General features: G+C 32.4%; 1 protein-coding gene across 4 annotated transcripts in view; it reads left to right on the top strand.

The window, feature by feature from the left end:
* Positions 1 to 16,497, top strand: part of LOC134724801 (uncharacterized) — a 39,668-nt gene extending 23,171 nt beyond the window's left edge. For 3 of the 4 annotated variants that reach the window (XM_063588058.1, XM_063588056.1, XM_063588059.1), the window contains exons 2-5: positions 10,431 to 10,773; positions 11,963 to 12,420; positions 14,358 to 14,791; positions 15,681 to 16,497. In XM_063588058.1, the coding sequence (XP_063444128.1) occupies positions 10,440 to 10,773; positions 11,963 to 12,420; positions 14,358 to 14,791; positions 15,681 to 16,131 (1,677 nt within the window). In that variant the 5' untranslated portion in view covers positions 10,431 to 10,439 and the 3' untranslated portion in view covers positions 16,132 to 16,497. Of the gene's footprint in view, positions 1 to 2,610; positions 2,842 to 10,430; positions 10,774 to 11,962; positions 12,421 to 14,357; positions 14,792 to 15,680 lie in introns of those variants that run through there. The other variant, XM_063588057.1, reaches the window with a different exon arrangement.
* The last annotated feature ends 1,472 nt before the right edge of the window (positions 16,498 to 17,969 follow it).

Raw genomic sequence — 17,969 nt, 5'->3', positions numbered from 1 at the left:
CATATTATCAATTTGATACAACAGATTATCAATTTGATACAACAGATTATCAATTTGATACAACAGATTATCAATTTGATACAACAGATTATCAATTTGAAACAACAGATTATCAATTTGATACAACAGATTATATCAATTTGATACAGAGAGAATAATACATTGTACATGACAAAATCCGTATCATTTGTCGTATTATCATCTCTAGATACCAATATCAGCCCGAGGGCCTCAAGGCCAGAGTCTTCGGACTTGGGACAGGCGCAATAATGCGGCGGGGTTAAATATGTTTATGAGATCTCAACCCTCCCTATATGCATTTTTAAGCCTGTCCCAAGTCAGGAGCCTCTGGCCTTTATTAGTCTTGTATTATTTTTAATTTTAGTTTCTTGCGTATAATTTAGAGTTTATTAATCCGTTCATTATCACTGAACTAGTATATACATGTATAGTATTAAGGGGCCAGCTGAAGGACACCTCCGGCCCCGGGTGCGGGAATTTCTGGCTGTATTGAAGACCTATTGGTGACCTTCTGCTGTTGTCTGTTTTATAGTCGGGTTGTTGTCTCTTTGACACATTCCACATTTCCATTCTCAATTTTATATCCTTTTTTTACAAATAATAATAAACGTGTATCAATAATCAAGTTGTCTTGGTTATACCAGATCTCATTTTAAATCTATGTTAAAAAAAACAGTTGTTGTTGTTGATAAATCCAACTGCTTCAAATATTACAGAAATTACACTGTTGTTCCCTGTAGCAGTTTTTAAGAATACAGTTCTGGATAATAATTTCAACCAGTACTTCACTATTTCTACATGATTCTAAAATATCTCAGAGGATATCTATACACTGATTCAAAACAAATCACAACATTTGTTGTGCACTGTTTGACACCTAATATGTTTATGCAAAAATCAAGCTTTATAGAAGCCTCGTATTTCGTTCTCATTTATCCAACTTTTTAGAAATTTTTGGCAGTAAAGGTAAAAAAAAAGTTGGATAGATGAGATCAAAGGTAATCGAGAACAAAGGGTTTTTCAATTAGAGTTTGAGTTAAATGACAGGTGAAAAATAAAACTGAAAATTAGGCTACCCGGATTAAGGTGAGACGTAAATAAAATATTGAATTGAATTGAATTGATTAAATTTTCTGTAGTATTTAAATTTATTTAGCATAGCATGTTAAAATGTGCAACTGACATTATAAGTTAATGTAATTTATTGGTACCGTTTATTTTATCACTACCACTGGGTCGATGCCCCTGCTGGTTGACTATTAGTCCCGGAGGGCATCACCAGCCCAGTAGCCAGTACTTCGGTACTGGCATGAAAATACGGATTATGTGTGTTATTTAAATTTGCTGTTTCAAAATATTAGAAAATATTATAAATTAAGGAATGTATCTCCCTCATGCAAAGCTCTGAATCCTTTCACGAATTTGGCTATACTTTTTGGAACTTTTGGATTATAGCTCTTCATCTTTTATATAAGCTTTGGATTTCAAATATTTTGGCCACGAGCATCACTGAAGAGACATGTATTGTAGAATGCGCATCTGGTGCAAGAAAATTGGTAGCGTTAATTTTATTAATCATCTGAAAGTATTTTAAAGTTTTTTAACCGTTAATTAAAATTTGAAACTGGATATAAAAATATCAGTTGCGTTTTTATTCATTTAGAGATTTTTCATTGAGATGGAGCTTTTTTTGTGTAATAGATACTCTTCATTCGCTTTTTTCTGTTCTTCTGACCAAATGATCCAAATGGGACAAAATATAAGTTGAATATGTTTTATTACACAGACTGACAGAACAAAATTCAAACAACATATATCTTTACTATTAAATGTTCTAAAGGTACCACGTTTAGTCGCATTAACATCCTCTTTTATGATTATTCCGTTTGTGTTATTTTGGGAGATAAAAAAAGGCGTCCGGATACTAAAATAACAAGTTTATTAATAAATTACAAACAGTTCCGTACCTTTACGCTAGCTTCCCTTGGCCAGAAGTCAAAATTTCTGCAGCAGTATCTGAAGTGTTGTTGTTATAAGACTCTTTACATTATAAGTTTATTTATAGTAATGAATGTTCATAATATACAGTAAAACGCTTACATTATTGAAATTAATAGAAACAAATTAGATTTTTTTTGGGAAAAAGCAGGAGCTGGGCTAAAAATTGATTTGTGAACTAAGAATTGATAGTAAAAAGCCAATACACTTTATTTTCGGAGTTTAAAACGATTTCAGGGGGGGTGTTCTAGTACATATGTTATATTTCCTATTTTGCAAATTCGGAATAGGCAGAGGGGAGATGTTATAGATATATTTTGAAATTCCAAATTTGCAAAATAGGAAATATAACAGCTTTGCAAACTTTCTTTTATTAAATACTTTATTTTCTATTCTCAAAATGTATTTGTAAAAATGGACAATTTAGAAGAAAAAAGATTTTACAGATGTTTGACAAATATTGATAATTATTTATTCATTAATTATACATGCTATATTTTGAATAAAAGAAAGAGTGTAGGCAATTAAGCCTAGTGTCAAAATTACATAGATTGTCGCAACATAGGTATACGAAAATCAATAATTTAGATGAAAGTGTCAGCTTGGTTGACAAGACAAAATTATGAGTGAATAATTAAAATGTTGTGGTCAGTTACGAAATTATGTAACGAAAATTTTCATCGGTAAATCGAAGAAAACCTGGGATCTCTAAGCACGTGAGCAACGACCTTTTTAAGCTAGTGTTTTGGGCTATTCGTCAGTTGCCATGAGATCTCAGTTGTTATAAAATATAGTTATTTTGGAATTCTTCGTTTTTACCAGGTAATTCATATTTAATATTTTAAAGCATACTTTTTATGAAAATTACATTTCACATTTACTTTTTAATTTAGTTTTATTTATTTAGTTTTATTCATTTAAAATGAGCGTTTTTATTTTATTACATTACGATTAATATAGATGATTTTTAAGTGAAAATATGCAGTAAACATTAATTCCGTAAACGTTATTTATTTTATAAATATTCAGTATTCCATGCGAATTTGTATACAAGAGGTTGGTGAAATCGAAACATAATTTATTTGTAGTAAAGCATAATTCTGTTATTTGCTTATATTCAATAATCAACGAAGTTTAGAGAAATCTTTGTTTGTCGCTTTGGTTTATCTTGACAACAGAACATACAGAAAATATTTGTTGTTTCAAGTATATTGAAATCGTACCGATGCAGGATTGATCTCCAGAACAGAAATATTTGTGTATACGTTATAGCAAGTAACATTCAGTATATTACAGCTTGACAATATTATCTATGTACGATTCAAACTATATATATTGTATGCATTTATTTGAAATTGTATTACAAGAGTTGCCATGAGATCTCAGTTGTAATAAAATATAGTTATTTTGGAATTCTTCGTTTTTACCAGGCAAGCTAAAGTCCAGACGACATAGGTTGAAAGAAAAGTACGACATTTATATGTAGATATATAAACAAATCAAAAGCAATTCAAGCACATTGGTTATAAAATACTGGCACAGAAATATCAATAGCACACCGTGACTAAATGAATGTTCAGCAGATTCATTTTTTAAAATGTTGATCTAAAAATATTACTGATTTGTGGGTTTCTTCTGTATAATTGATGAAACATTTATTCATTATTGACATTATTTAATATATACTAAATTTTATTTAAAAATAAAATGTAACAAGTTTACTATCGCCTATTTTTATATAATATTTTGTAGATAATATTAAAACATACAGGAACAAATTTACTGTCAAGTTTTAGAAAGACACCATAATTACTTAACAAACAACCCAATAATTAACAAAAATAAAAAGTTGGCTAAATGAGAATGCCTTATTTCAAAAAAGTTGGATAAATGAGAGGACACCAATTTTACAACCATAACATGAAATACTACTAATGTAAGCATCAAATAAATTCAAATATGTAAAAACATTCAAATACAATGACGAAACCTTCGACTTTAAACCAAATATAGTTTTTATACGCCCGTCAAAATTTTGGACGTATTATGGTATACACATGTCCTGTGTCAGTCTGTCTATCGGTCCGTCTGTCCGTCTGTCCGGCGTAAACATGTCGCACCGTAACTTGAGAACGACGCATCCAAATTTCATGAAACTTAATACAGTTGTTTCTTATGATGGTCAAATGATCTGTATACTTTTTGGTGAAAATTAGATTTAAACTTTTTAAATTACGGCACTTTGTAACTAAAACAGGGGTGTGTTTTTTTTCACATGTCGCACTGTATCTCAAAAACGATTCTTGAATATGGCTTTAAACTTTAAACACTTCTTAGTTATATTAATCTTAATATCCGTATACTTTTTGGTGATGATTTAAAATTTCATTTTTGAGTTATTGAGTATTTTGTCAAAAAGGGGAAGTTTTTTTTTTTACATGTCGCGCCATATCTCAAAATCGATTTATGATTATTGCTACAAACTTTACACATGTCTTTATTATATTAATCTTAAGATCTAAAATTGAGAATGGAAATGGGGAATGTGTCAAAGAGACAACAACCCGACCAAAATAAAAAAACACAACAGCAGAAGGTCACCAACAGGTCTTCAATGTAGCGAGAAATTCCCGCACCCGGAGGCGTCCTTCAGCTGGCCCCTAAACAAATATATACTAGTTCAGTGATAATGAACGCCATACTAATTTCCAAATTGTACACAAGAAACTAAAATTTAAATAATACAAGACTAACAAAGGCCAGAGGCTCCTGACTTGGGACAGGCGCAAAAATGCGGCGGGGTTAAACATGTTTGTGAGATCTCAACCCTCCCCCTATACCTCTAACCAGTGTAGAAAAGTAAAAGCATAACAATACGCACATTAAAATTCAGTTCAAGAGAAGTCCGAGTCTGATGTCAGAAGATGTAACCAAAGAAAATAAACAAAATGACAATAATACATAAATAACAACAGACTACTAGCAGTTAACTGACATGCCAGCTCCAGACTTCAATTAAACTGACTGAAAGATTATGATTTCATCATATGAACATCAGGCACAATCCTTCCCGTAAGGGGTTTAGTATCATACCATCATAACATATATGAGAAGAACATAACCCGTGTCATGCCAACAACTGTTTTTAGAATAAATGTGTTTAGTTCCGACGCAAAGACCTTATCAGTGACTCAATATTAACGCCAAAATATGCAATCTTTAATGACTTGACAACAGTATCGTAATTATATCCCTTCTTAATAAGTCTATTCAAAGGTTTTGTAAGTTTATGAGGTGAATACTGACACCTTTGTGCTTTATAAAGAATATTTCCATAAAAAATTGGATGTGAAATACCTGAACGTATAAAAAGTCTGCATGTTGAGCTATATTTACGAATGATGTCTTTATACCGATGATAAAATTTAGTAAATGTTTTGACTAGTTTGTGATATCGAAAACCCTGGTGTAATAATTTTTCAGTAATACATAAATTTCTCTCGTTAAAATCTAAAACATTGTTACATACACGAGCGAATCTTACAAGTTGAGATATATAAACACCGTAAGATGGTGACAAGGGAACGTCACCATCTAAAAACGGATAATTAACGATAGGAAATGAAAAATCATCCCTTTTATCATAAATTTTAGTATTCAGCTTTCCGTTAGTGATATAGATATCAAGATCGAGGAAAGGGCAGTGGTCATTGTTAGTATTAGCTTTATTTAAAGTGAGTTCACCAGGATAAATTTCATTAATATACATACTGAAGTCGTCATTATTGAGAGCCAAAATATCATCCAAATATCTAAAAGTATTATTAAATTTGTTTATCAGATGTTGTTTTGATGGGTCTTTGCTTATTTTTGTCATAAATTGTAACTCGTAACAATACAAAAAGAGGTCCGCAATAAGTGGTGCACAGTTAGTCCCCATTGGAATTCCGATAATCTGACGATATACGGAATCCCCAAAGCGAACAAAAATGTTATCTAGTAAAAATTCAAGGGCATATATAGTATCAAAGCATGTCCAATTAACATAGTTTTTTTGTTTATTGCTACTAAAAAATGACCTAAAAGAGTTTGAACATATATATTCACATTCTGATTTTTTGAATGCCCATTTAATTAGATGTGTGAATTTTTTCTTAATGAGAATGTGAGGCAATGTGGTATACAGGGTAGAAAAATCAAAACTTTGAACAGATTCAAAATCACCAATATAAGCATGCAATTTATCAAGTACTTCCAACGAGTTCTTGACACTCCAAAAGTAATTTATTCCACTATTTTCGAAGGCCTTATTTGAACAATTTATTATAAGGTTTTTAATTGTACCAAGTGTGCTGGTAAGAATAATAGACAATTTAGTAGTTGAACAATGGCTTGAAGACGAAATAAATCTATATTTGTAAGGGTTTTTGTGTAGCTTCGGAAGCCAATACATAGTTGGAACTTTCATTGTATTTGGCTCTGCTTGTAAAGCGGTGGCTAAAAGTTTATGTTTGTTACAGATTTCGTTTTCTGAAAATGGAGTCAGTTGGAATGTTGGTGAATTGGTGATTTCCTTTTTCAGAACCTCGATGTAAAATTTACGTCAAACAATAATAATATTATTAGCAGCTTTATCGGCCGGGACAAAAACAAATTCCTTGGCTAGTTCTTTTAGTTTATGTTTGATACGAGAAATAGGTTTATTGTGGTTATTGTTAATAGTAAAATGTTCTTTAAAATGTTGAATACGTATATCAACTATCTTCATTACTGAATTAAAAAAAGAGTCCAAAGATTTTTTGTCAGCTTTTTCCCGTTTTATCCATTTCATACAGTAAGTAAGGAGTGAGTCGTGGATGATATTACGACACTCATTCCAATTAATAATTGACGGGGGCCGATATTTAGGTCCTTTACTGAGAAATGATTTTAACTCTCGGTCTTGAACGATGTTAAGATCTCCTGTTATAACATGGGAAATGGGTCCATAAATATATTCGGAATTACTGCAATTACATGAAGTAGGTGTATTTTCACTGATATTAACATCTTTACACAATTGACTATAATTAAACACAAATTTCCGGGTAGATTTCTTGTAAATATAACAAATAAGAGGTAGCTCAGTATTGTCAAAATATCCAGGAATTTGTTCTTTAACAGAATGGTCGTTAAATATACCGGCAATATTTACAAAATCAAAGCCTTTGTTGACATACTTAATTTTAATAAAATGTTTTTTATGATCTTCAGGGCGATCAATTTTGGGAAATAATTTAGAATAACAATATGCCATAATAATTTGAACAATTTCATACTTAGGACTGCTATATGAAGTTGTGTTGCAATCCTCCAAAATTTTATTTAACTTATTAACCGGAAACGAACAGAGTTTTGTTAACAGATAATGTCTGCCGTTGTTTTTTGAAATAGAAATAAGGTCCGAAATATTGGTATGATTGGCCCGAAATTTTCTTTGATTGCGATTTGTTCTACAACCGTGAGAACGGTTTTTACGAACAGTTTTAGAAACAATATCCAAAATGTTAACGGAATTGGTTCTAGATATATTACCAATTCCCATGATATTATCATTTAGACCGAGAGGGTAAACTGTCTGTAATTTTTTAATCCAATTTAATTCAATTATTTTCCGTGATCGTACAAACTTTGAATGCGATTCACCAGGCTGCTTATTTACTACTTCTAAAGGTTGAACTGCTAAATATTTAAAAGGATGGTTGTGCTTCTTAAGGTGTTGGTAAATGATACTTTTGAATTTATTAGGTCTTTTAAAACGATACAGATGTTCTTGAGTGCGTTTTGATAAATATCTTCCAGTTTCTCCTACGTACTGAATACCACATCCCGGTTTGTTTCATGTGAGTAAATAAATAATACTGTTTGTTTTTCAAGTAATATCAGTTTCAAAATTTAAAGAAAATGTGCGACCATTAAACGTGGACCTTACCGTATTGTTGGTGGAAAGACGGGGACATGTAAGTCATTTTTTGGCATGACACTTATCGATAGAAGGGTAACCACGATTTTTATTGTTAAAAATGTTAGCGATGGTAGTATTTTTAGATAACCGATTTTGAAAATTGAGACGTGTAGATACCCTTTGAACAAGTTTAGTATTTAGTATTTTTCCGTTTCTTAGTTTCATAATTGTTTTGTTAGTGAATTACATAATAAAGGAGCAAAGATTGGCGTCCAGAATATGAACCAGCATACAATAATTAAGTTAAGTAAAAGTGATAAATTTGTTCGGCTGAAAATGTCGAACGCTATCAGTATTAATTACCCGAAAAAGATAGTGTATATCAGGGTATGACTGATGGCTGACCAATTAGTAGAATGGGGCTGAATATTGAAATACTACTTTTTGATAAACATTCCTAAAGTAATGAACTAGAGAAGTTCTCGCTCGGACACACACTCCATAATCTAGTATATTATAAGAGCATAAACCTGAAGCACGGGGAGGCACTCTACTGCCTCCACACGGCACTAAAGACAAACTCTGTAAAAAATAAAATTGAGAATGGAAATGGGGAATGTGTCAAAGAGACAACAACCCGACCAAAATAAAAAAACACAACAGCAGAAGGTCACCAACAGGTCTTCAATGTAGCGAGAAATTCCCGCACCCGGAGGCGTCCTTCAGCTGGCCCCTAAACAAATATATACTAGTTCAGTGATAATGAACGCCATACTAATTTCCAAATTGTACACAAGAAACTAAAATTTAAATAATACAAGACTAACAAAGGCCAGAGGCTCCTGACTTGGGACAGGCGCAAAAATGCGGCGGGGTTAAACATGTTTGTGAGATCTCAACCCTCCCCCTATACCTCTAACCAGTGTAGAAAAGTAAAAGCATAACAATACGCACATTAAAATTCAGTTCAAGAGAAGTCCGAGTCTGATGTCAGAAGATGTAACCAAAGAAAATAAACAAAATGACAATAATACATAAATAACAACAGACTACTAGCAGTTAACTGACATGCCAGCTCCAGACTTCAATTAAACTGACTGAAAGATTATGATTTCATCATATGAACATCAGGCACAATCCTTCCCGTAAGGGGTTTAGTATCATACCATCATAACATATATGAGAAGAACATAACCCGTGTCATGCCAACAACTGTTTTTAGAATAAATGTGTTTAGTTCCGACGCAAAGACCTTATCAGTGACTCAATATTAACGCCAAAATATGCAATCTTTAATGACTTGACAACAGTATCGTAATTATATCCCTTCTTAATAAGTCTATTCAAAGGTTTTGTAAGTTTATGAGGTGAATACTGACACCTTTGTGCTTTATAAAGAATATTTCCATAAAAAATTGGATGTGAAATACCTGAACGTATAAAAAGTCTGCGTGTTGAGCTATATTTACGAATGATGTCTTTATACCGATGATAAAATTTAGTAAATGTTTTGACTAGTTTGTGATATCGAAAACCCTGGTGTAATAATTTTTCAGTAATACATAAATTTCTCTCGTTAAAATCTAAAACATTGTTACATACACGAGCGAATCGTACAAGTTGAGATATATAAACACCGTAAGATGGTGACAAGGGAACGTCACCATCTAAAAACGGATAATTAACGATAGGAAATGAAAAATCATCCCTTTTATCATAAATTTTAGTATTCAGCTTTCCGTTAGTGATATAGATATCAAGATCGAGGAAAGGGCAGTGGTCTGTATACTTTTTGATGATGATTCAAAATTTCATTTTTGAGTGATTAAGTATTTTGTAAAAAAGGGGGAGGGTTTTTTTACATGTTGTGCCGTATCTCTATAATAATTTATGATTATTGCTTAAAACTTTACACACTTCTTTGTTATATTGATCTAAAGATCTGTATTCTTTTTGGTGATGATTCAAAATTTTATTTTTGAGTTATTGAGTATTTTGTTAAACAGGGGATTTTTTTTAAATGTCGCGCCGTATCTCTATAATAATTTATGATTATTGCTTAAAACTTTACACACTGTTTTGTTATATCAATTTAAAGATCTGTATACTTTTTGGTTTTGATTCAAAATTTTATTTTAGTGATATTTAGTTTTTTGTAAAAAAAAAAACAGGGCGGGGGGTTTCCCACCGTGTCTCACAAACTATATATGGTTATTGCTTAAAACTTTCTCCGAAACTATTTATGATTATTGCATATAACTTCCACATAAGACGTCGGGCGTATCATGCGCTCATGGCGCAGCTGTTTATTCTACTTTGCTAAGCGAAATGTGTTTGAGCTTTAGCAAATTTACTGTTAAAATGTTTTCCAATTGTTGGGTCTGAGACTTTTCTGGTCCAAAATTGTTATTTTCGTGTTTAATTAAACAAATTTAAGTGACCATGCATGCACCATTTATATTTTCAGATAAAGAAAATGGCACGTGAAGCATGCAATAGTCAGTTTAAAAACTTGGCCAAAGTCTATGAACAAGATGCTGCCGAAAGTATAAAGAAATACGAAGTACTAAAAGATTTAGATTTGTTTGTCCTAGACAACTCAATAAGAGAGAGCACAGTAGGCCAGCTTAGAGGTCACACCATTGAAAACAAGTGGAAAGTTTATGACGAAGTTAAAAAATGTGGATTTAAGCATACAATAGTTGCCTCCTTCAACCACAGCACTCGTGTAGATGATGTCTTTATCAAACAACTCATTGAAAAAGGAGAGGATCGTGCAAGTCTTTGGGCTTTCTCAGAAATAACTGAAGGTCAGTTACTTATAATTACATTAGATGTATATTTCATTATGATACGTTATTCTGATAGGCTAAGTGCACATCACATTTTATCCCTTAAACAATTGCATGACTCAATAAAACTTATCATTCATGATAACACGAGGTCCCAACATAAGTGCACAGGTAAATTATTTTTTTTAAAAATAGTGTTTTCATGATCCTAGCTAAACAATGTAATTGTAAGTATTAGTTGCTTCTTTTTGTAACTTCACAAGGTTGTAAAAACGTTGACCGTGCGCATATTTTTTAGAATGAAGCGCGGAAATATAAACTGTACTTCGGTCAACGCTTTTACACCCCAATGAAGTACTAAAAAGAAGCATCCAATTCTTAAATAAAGTCATTGTTCTGAATATGTATTTAAAATAAAATCAAAGTTTAACAGCATCAAGCATTCAATGTATAATAAGGAAAGAGATGTCACGTAGAAAGAAAAAAAAACATAAGTCAATGGAGAAAAAAGACGGACAGAGAGACCATGCTCAGAAATATTTATTATCAGAAAAACAAATGTCCTAAGTCAGGAATCTGATGTATAGTAGTTATCGTCTGTTTAATTTATGTAGTTCATATGTGTTTCTCGTTTCTCGTTTTTATATAGATTGGACCGTTGGTTTTCCCGTTTGAATGGTTTTACATTGGGAATTTTTGGGGCCCTTTATGTTCGGTGTGAGCCAAGGCTCCGTGTTGAAGACCGTACCTTGACCTATAATATATTACTTTAATTTATAAATTGTTATTTGAATGGAGAGTTGTCCCATTGGCACTCATGCCACACCTTTCTATATCTAAAGACTCCCCACACTATACGAGATGGACTCTGTGCCACAGAAATATCAGCAGCTTTGTCTATACGTCTCGTAAACCCCAACTTATTATTGTTTTGTAAACATTGTTTTACATTGTTCTTGGGCAGGATTGTTAAAGTGAACATCTGTTATATATTTATCACTGTCACTGCATTCAAAAATCAGATCAAGCAACAAGGTCAAAATCAGGAACATGATTGAATTATGAAATAAGTTAATAACAATTTTGGCTTTATAACTATTTTGATTTGAGCATCACTGATGAGTCTTATGTCTGGCGTATTAAATTATAATCCCGGTACCTTTGAAAACTACAATTGTGACATTGTACATGTATATGTCCTTTTCAGCAATAAAGAAGAAAGTTCCTGACACTGAAAGCATACCTGTAGGTCTAAGGAAAATGAAAGAAGCTGGTCTGTATAACGTTATCTTTGAAATCGATCTTGGAGATTCTACGTACGATTTTGACAGATTCACAACAAAAGAGATGTGCGCATTGCTTAAAAAATGGGTAGACTGGGTTTTTAAAAATTTGGGTACACAGGCAAAAGTATTCGTAAGTTTCAGAGACCTCCCAGATGCTATGCCAACTGATTCCGAAAGAGTTTTTGAAGTAACTGATTTCTTATGTAAACTACCATTATTTGGACTGATGTTTGAGGAACCAAGAGGGCAATCTCTTCCAGAGGAATGTGGCGCATGGGCAAAACATATAAGAAAGGTCATGAATGCCAATAATTTCAAAGGTCATCTCTTGGTGCATGTTCACGAGAAATTTGGCTACTGTGATGCTGTAGCTTTGCAGGTATGCCCTTACAATAAAAGTTACATGTCTTTAATTCTCATAATTTTTTGCATATATATATCTCTCACTGATAAGTTGCTTAAAAATTTTCAAACCTGATCTTGGTAATTATAAAGTGGTAAAAATGCCTTTTGATTAAATCATCTTAAATTTGTTGCCTTTTAATTACAAAAAGAAATTAGAACAAGAGAATTAAATGGTAGTGCAAAATGTCGTTTAAAACACGTTAAAACAGCTGTTAAATTTTATGAAAAGGTATTTTGTTTAGATTGTGATGTATTGTTATTCAAATGCGAAAAATTAAGAGAGGCGAAAGGGGCAGAGAGACATTAAAACTCAAGTCGAAACAGTATGACAATGCCATGGTTTCAAAAGACACTGACACAAACAAACAAATGTACACAAAACACAACATAGAAAACTATGACCTGTTAAATAAACTTACAGTACCTTTCTTTCTAAAACAAACGATGCAAACAACTAAGCGTGCACATGTTTTGAATTTTTTTTTCTAACATACGTTTGCAAAGTTTACATTAACTTTGACAATCTATGCACTCTCTTAGAGGGCGTCTACAGTTTATTGTTCATCGTTTGTTAGTACATTTATTTCTAACTTCAACCTTGATTTTAAGAGTGTATTTCTTTGAGTACCGTTCTTTCTAACACAAACGATGCAAACGGCTAAGCGCGCACATGTTTTGATCATTTCTTTCAAACATACGTTTGCAAAGTTTACACAAACTTTGACAAACTACTAGTATGCAATCGATAAAGATGCGTCCACAGTTTGTCGTTCGTCGTTTGTTAGTACACACGCTACATTTGTTTCTAACTTGAACTTGATTAAACGATATATTTGTTCTACGTTTTGTAAAAAATCTGTTTACCAACAACATGTGCATGCATAATTTAAAGTTTCGAACAGGGTCAGTAAAGACTTATTAAACGTTGTATTTGTTTCTTTTTTCATAGCGTTTAGAAAACAACAACAAACGCCACACAACATTACAAAATTTTGGTTAGAAATAAATGCAGCCTAAGTAACCAAAATTTGGTAAACGTTGTGTGGCGTTTGTTGTTGTTTTCTAAACGCAAGAAAAATAGAAACAAATGTTGTATAAAAGTGACACCTAACATCCACGTATTCCAACATCAATCCGAATTCATTCTGATAGCAAACAATCTTATTCGGAAGACTCCGTGTACATACTATAAGTATTTAATTGTAATTATATTACAAAATATTGATCACATGATGCTAGTATTACTAGACTTGCAATTGCTTTACAATCAATCCAAAATAAGTTTGTATTTGCGTTCGGGATCTAGATAGATGTTGGAATGCGTGGATGTTAGGTGTTATTTATATACAAAAGTAGAAACAAATGTATCGTTTTATCAGTGTTTACTTACCCTGTTTGAACTTTTAATAATGCATATACATGTTGTTGGTAAACAGACTGTTTTTACGAACGTAGAAACAAATCCAACGTTGAATCAGGTTGAAATTAGAAACAAATGTAGCGTTTGTACTAACAAACGATAAACGACAAACTGCAGACGCATTTCTAGCGATATGTACATTTTGCAAACGTATTTTAGAAACAATATGATCAAAACATGTGCGCACTTAGCAGTTTGCATCGTTTGTGTTTAAAGAAAGACTCTTTACATGTACTTGCTATAAAGATAGTGCGTTTTCTGTTTAAATCTTGTTTGAGGTTAACACAAAGCATGTTTTCCATCAAATGAAGCTTCTTTAAGTTATGTGTAATGTTAATGTATACAACAAGACATGTCTTTCTTTTTTAAAATTACTGTTTTTGAAAATTTTAGACTTTAAAAATTTCTTTTTAAACAGTCTTGGAAAAATAGTCATCGATATAAGGTAATTATATTTGTAAAGAAAATTGAGTATTTTATTCCATATTTAGGTACTTATGGATGGAGCAGATGGAATTTGGGCTAGTGTAATAAAAGAAGGTGCTGCCATGGGAAATGCGCCATCTATAGTTACAATACTTAATATGATTAGAATGGGAAACAAAAAAGTGCTGAAAAAGTTTAATTGCACGTACCTGAGAAAAGCAGCAATAAACATGACCAGAATCACCACAGGAGTTGATCCCCACATCAAACAGCCTGTTTATGGTGCACGTGCTCTCGACTTCGTTTTTGATTTGAATGCTGAAGAATTTGATTTTGCCGAATTTTTCGAGGAACAAGCTCCTATTCGAATAACCACTCTTTCATCAGCAAAAATGGTCCAAACTAAGTTAGTCAATTATTTTGGCGAGAACGAAGACTTTACTATAGAGCGAGCCAATTTAATGAAGGAAGTCATGCTTGAAGATTTACGAGCGAACAGGTTTGTTTACATTTTCTATAAAGTATACAACACAAGTTGAAAAACCAAATACTTCAAAAGTAAGTGCAGATGTGTTTGATAGTGAACTTTTTATCTCATCCGACAGACGATGTTTTTGTTCCGTAGTATTATACATTCATTTCATAGCTAGACTGCTTGAAATTGTAACATGTAAAATTCTATGTGGAATATTCAGTAAAGTTATGACTTGAAAGATCTTTAGAGAGGAGGGATTTTTCTATAATTTTCTTTTTCATCGCTTTTTTAAAAGACGTATTGCCAATATATTTTTAAACATCACATTTATAAACAAGCATCTTTTACAGGCTCATATGAGCTTTTTACTGATTGAACTCAGCGTGGATTCTCAATCTGATTGACATTTATGGGGTTTTAATGGTGTTTTAATGAAATAAGCTTTTCTAAAAGGCTCCAAGCATCCCCCAAGCATGCCTGGGGGAAGCTCGAAAGAATAAATATATGTTCCCTTATCATCCGCTATATAATAGAGTCTTTGTAAAAGCTTTCATTTGAAAACCTATTGGTTAAATTTGAAACCCTCTTCCTTGTTTTCTTTTCATTGCACAATTTTCACCGACCTCACCATGTTTATATCTAATAAGTACATTGTATTGTACAATTTTATCAAAGCATATAAATCCCAGAAAATAAAGCCACTTTAATTAAAAAGGTAAAAGAAATAAAAATTACGTTCAAAATGAAAAGCAACCAACAATCAATCAATCAATCAAAATGAAAAGTTACAAGGTATAAATAAACTGCGAACACTGCTTCACCACCGAAAGACAAATTAATGTTCGGCTTAGTACTTTTTTTGTATTTAATTTTTTTTTCACAAGTCCACTGTTCATGTTTTTATTATATTTAGGAAAGAAGAGTATATGAGTAAATGTGGGTTAGCTGTTTTGTTTGACCGATCTGGGGGAAAACTCACAGATGAAATAAGAGACGAAATCGCCAACGATCCAATGAAGACACCACATGGACAAAACCTACTTACAGAAATCCGTGAAAGATGGGACGAATGGGACCTGAAAGATAAAGTTCAGGGTGATAACCTCCTGGATTTCGACTCCTTCTACAATGGATTCATGGCCCCTTATTTTGCCTGTTACAGATGTAACGATACCAAAAAAGCGTTGCAGGCCCTCGATATGGATAGCGACAACTCCGTTGATTGGTCGGAATTCTGCGTCTTTTTGAAATGGGCAATGAAGCAATATCCTAAAACAATTATAACTGCAGATGATTTACTCGAAGTAGCTTTCCGAAAAGGGCTAATTCCTTGTATGAGAGATGAAATGGTTACCAAAAAGTAAAAACTAAAACAATTATATTGTAACTTTAAACCAACAGCAACTTATATTTGTAATAAACCGCGTATATATCTATACAATGCATCTGCTTGTAACTGCTAATAGTATATTGATGTCTGTTATGTGTAACACAAATGTGAATATTTCAACAATGTAGAGATATAAACATGCATCTGTTTATGGTCAGAAAACTGTTTGTTATTAAAAGTAAATGTAAGAACAAATATATGCAAAAAGAGATTTTGACATCCTAAATAAACAAAATAATGTAACCAATTGCTTGCCTGGAGACATTTCTTCAATAGTTTTATTGTATTTAGATTAACAAATTTATTAATATATTAACTTTTTTAATAAAGATGAATTGCATTTCGTTTGTTCTGTCAATTTGGTATTGTATGTCAAAAAAAGAAACAATGTAAAGGTTTTTCGTTGCACATCAGTGATTCTGTTGGTTCGTTGTTATAGTTGATGTGTTCACCTTGAGGTCTTAGTTTGCAACCCGTATTTTTTTTTCTCTCAATTGTTTTGTGACCATCGAACAGCGGTATACTACTGTTTCCTGTATTTAACGAGCTGGTTACTCGTGCAGATGTCACTTGTATATTTGTTTCTGTCACTGAATCTTACGGTCCTTTTGAATAGACAATTAAGCTAATCTGCAATCTATCCCATCTTTTTGCTAAATACATCATGGACAACTCTAGATTCTACTGACGATGACAGGTAACAAAAGGGTACATACAAAACATTTGTTCTTCCAAGATTTCAAGTTATTTACTACATAAATTAAGTGATCTAAATAGGGACACACAAACTATTCATAAATGTATGATATAAGCTTTCTAAATGGGGACTATTAACTTACCTTGGTTAAAAGATGAAGTTTAAATTGAATTCTATGTAGTCATAGAATCACTGATGTGATCAGATGAGAAGTACTGCGCAACAGCAAACTTAGTCGTTAAAGATACATTTTTTTATGGCGAAAGCCAAGTGGTACTCTTCCAATACCATAAGCCTTTAACAACACAGCTGTAGGGAGGGTGGCGGCATCTGATCACTTCAGTCTACATGTCTAGGTGTCAAATGGAGACGCCTGCTACATCACGATCACATAGGGACTTATTTCGTGTTGGTCTTGTGCTTACAAATGAACTTTATAATTGAATGTAACAGTTGGTAGCTGAGAAATATTATTTGGATGACATAAATTAAGTGAACTAAATAGGGACACGCAAACTATACATAAATGTATGGTATGGACTTTCTAAATGAGGACTATTAATGGCAATTATTTCGTGAACTGAATGGGGACACTCAGTATGATTTGAGATTTCTGAATGAGGACTTTTCGTCTTATCAAAAATATTTAAGTGGGGACATTAGTGGGTCAATGAAATGTATCAAAAGGGGATCATATTATGTATCAAAAACCATTGGTAGTGGTCTCTATTCAGATGAAATAACTGATGAAGATGAAATTCTGTATACGGATCTGTATTTCTCGGGGTCTTTTTTTCTAGAATATCTCAATATCAGTGTTATATGAATGTTTCTAGGGGTAATAAACTTTAAACATTTCAGTAAGAGTATTTCGTAACGTTTCCTATCGATAAAAAAACATCGAAAAACTCATAAATACTAGTAGTGTTGTATAGGGACGTTCGCTAGCGGTAATTCGTCTAAAATATATCAGTATAAGAGTTACATGCACGTTATGTAGGGTTTATATTCCTTGAAATACGAAGGACCGGTATTATATGAACGTTATCTAGGGGTCGTAGCTCTTGTAAAAACAGGACCAGTGTTATATGAACGTTATCTAGTGGCCATACTCG

This window comes from Mytilus trossulus, chromosome 7, assembly GCF_036588685.1.
Source record: "Mytilus trossulus isolate FHL-02 chromosome 7, PNRI_Mtr1.1.1.hap1, whole genome shotgun sequence".
In the NCBI taxonomy this organism is placed as follows: Eukaryota; Metazoa; Mollusca; class Bivalvia; order Mytilida; family Mytilidae; genus Mytilus; species Mytilus trossulus.
The sequence above is the reverse complement of the archived record's forward strand: the minus strand, read 5'-3'. Positions and strand labels throughout refer to the sequence as shown.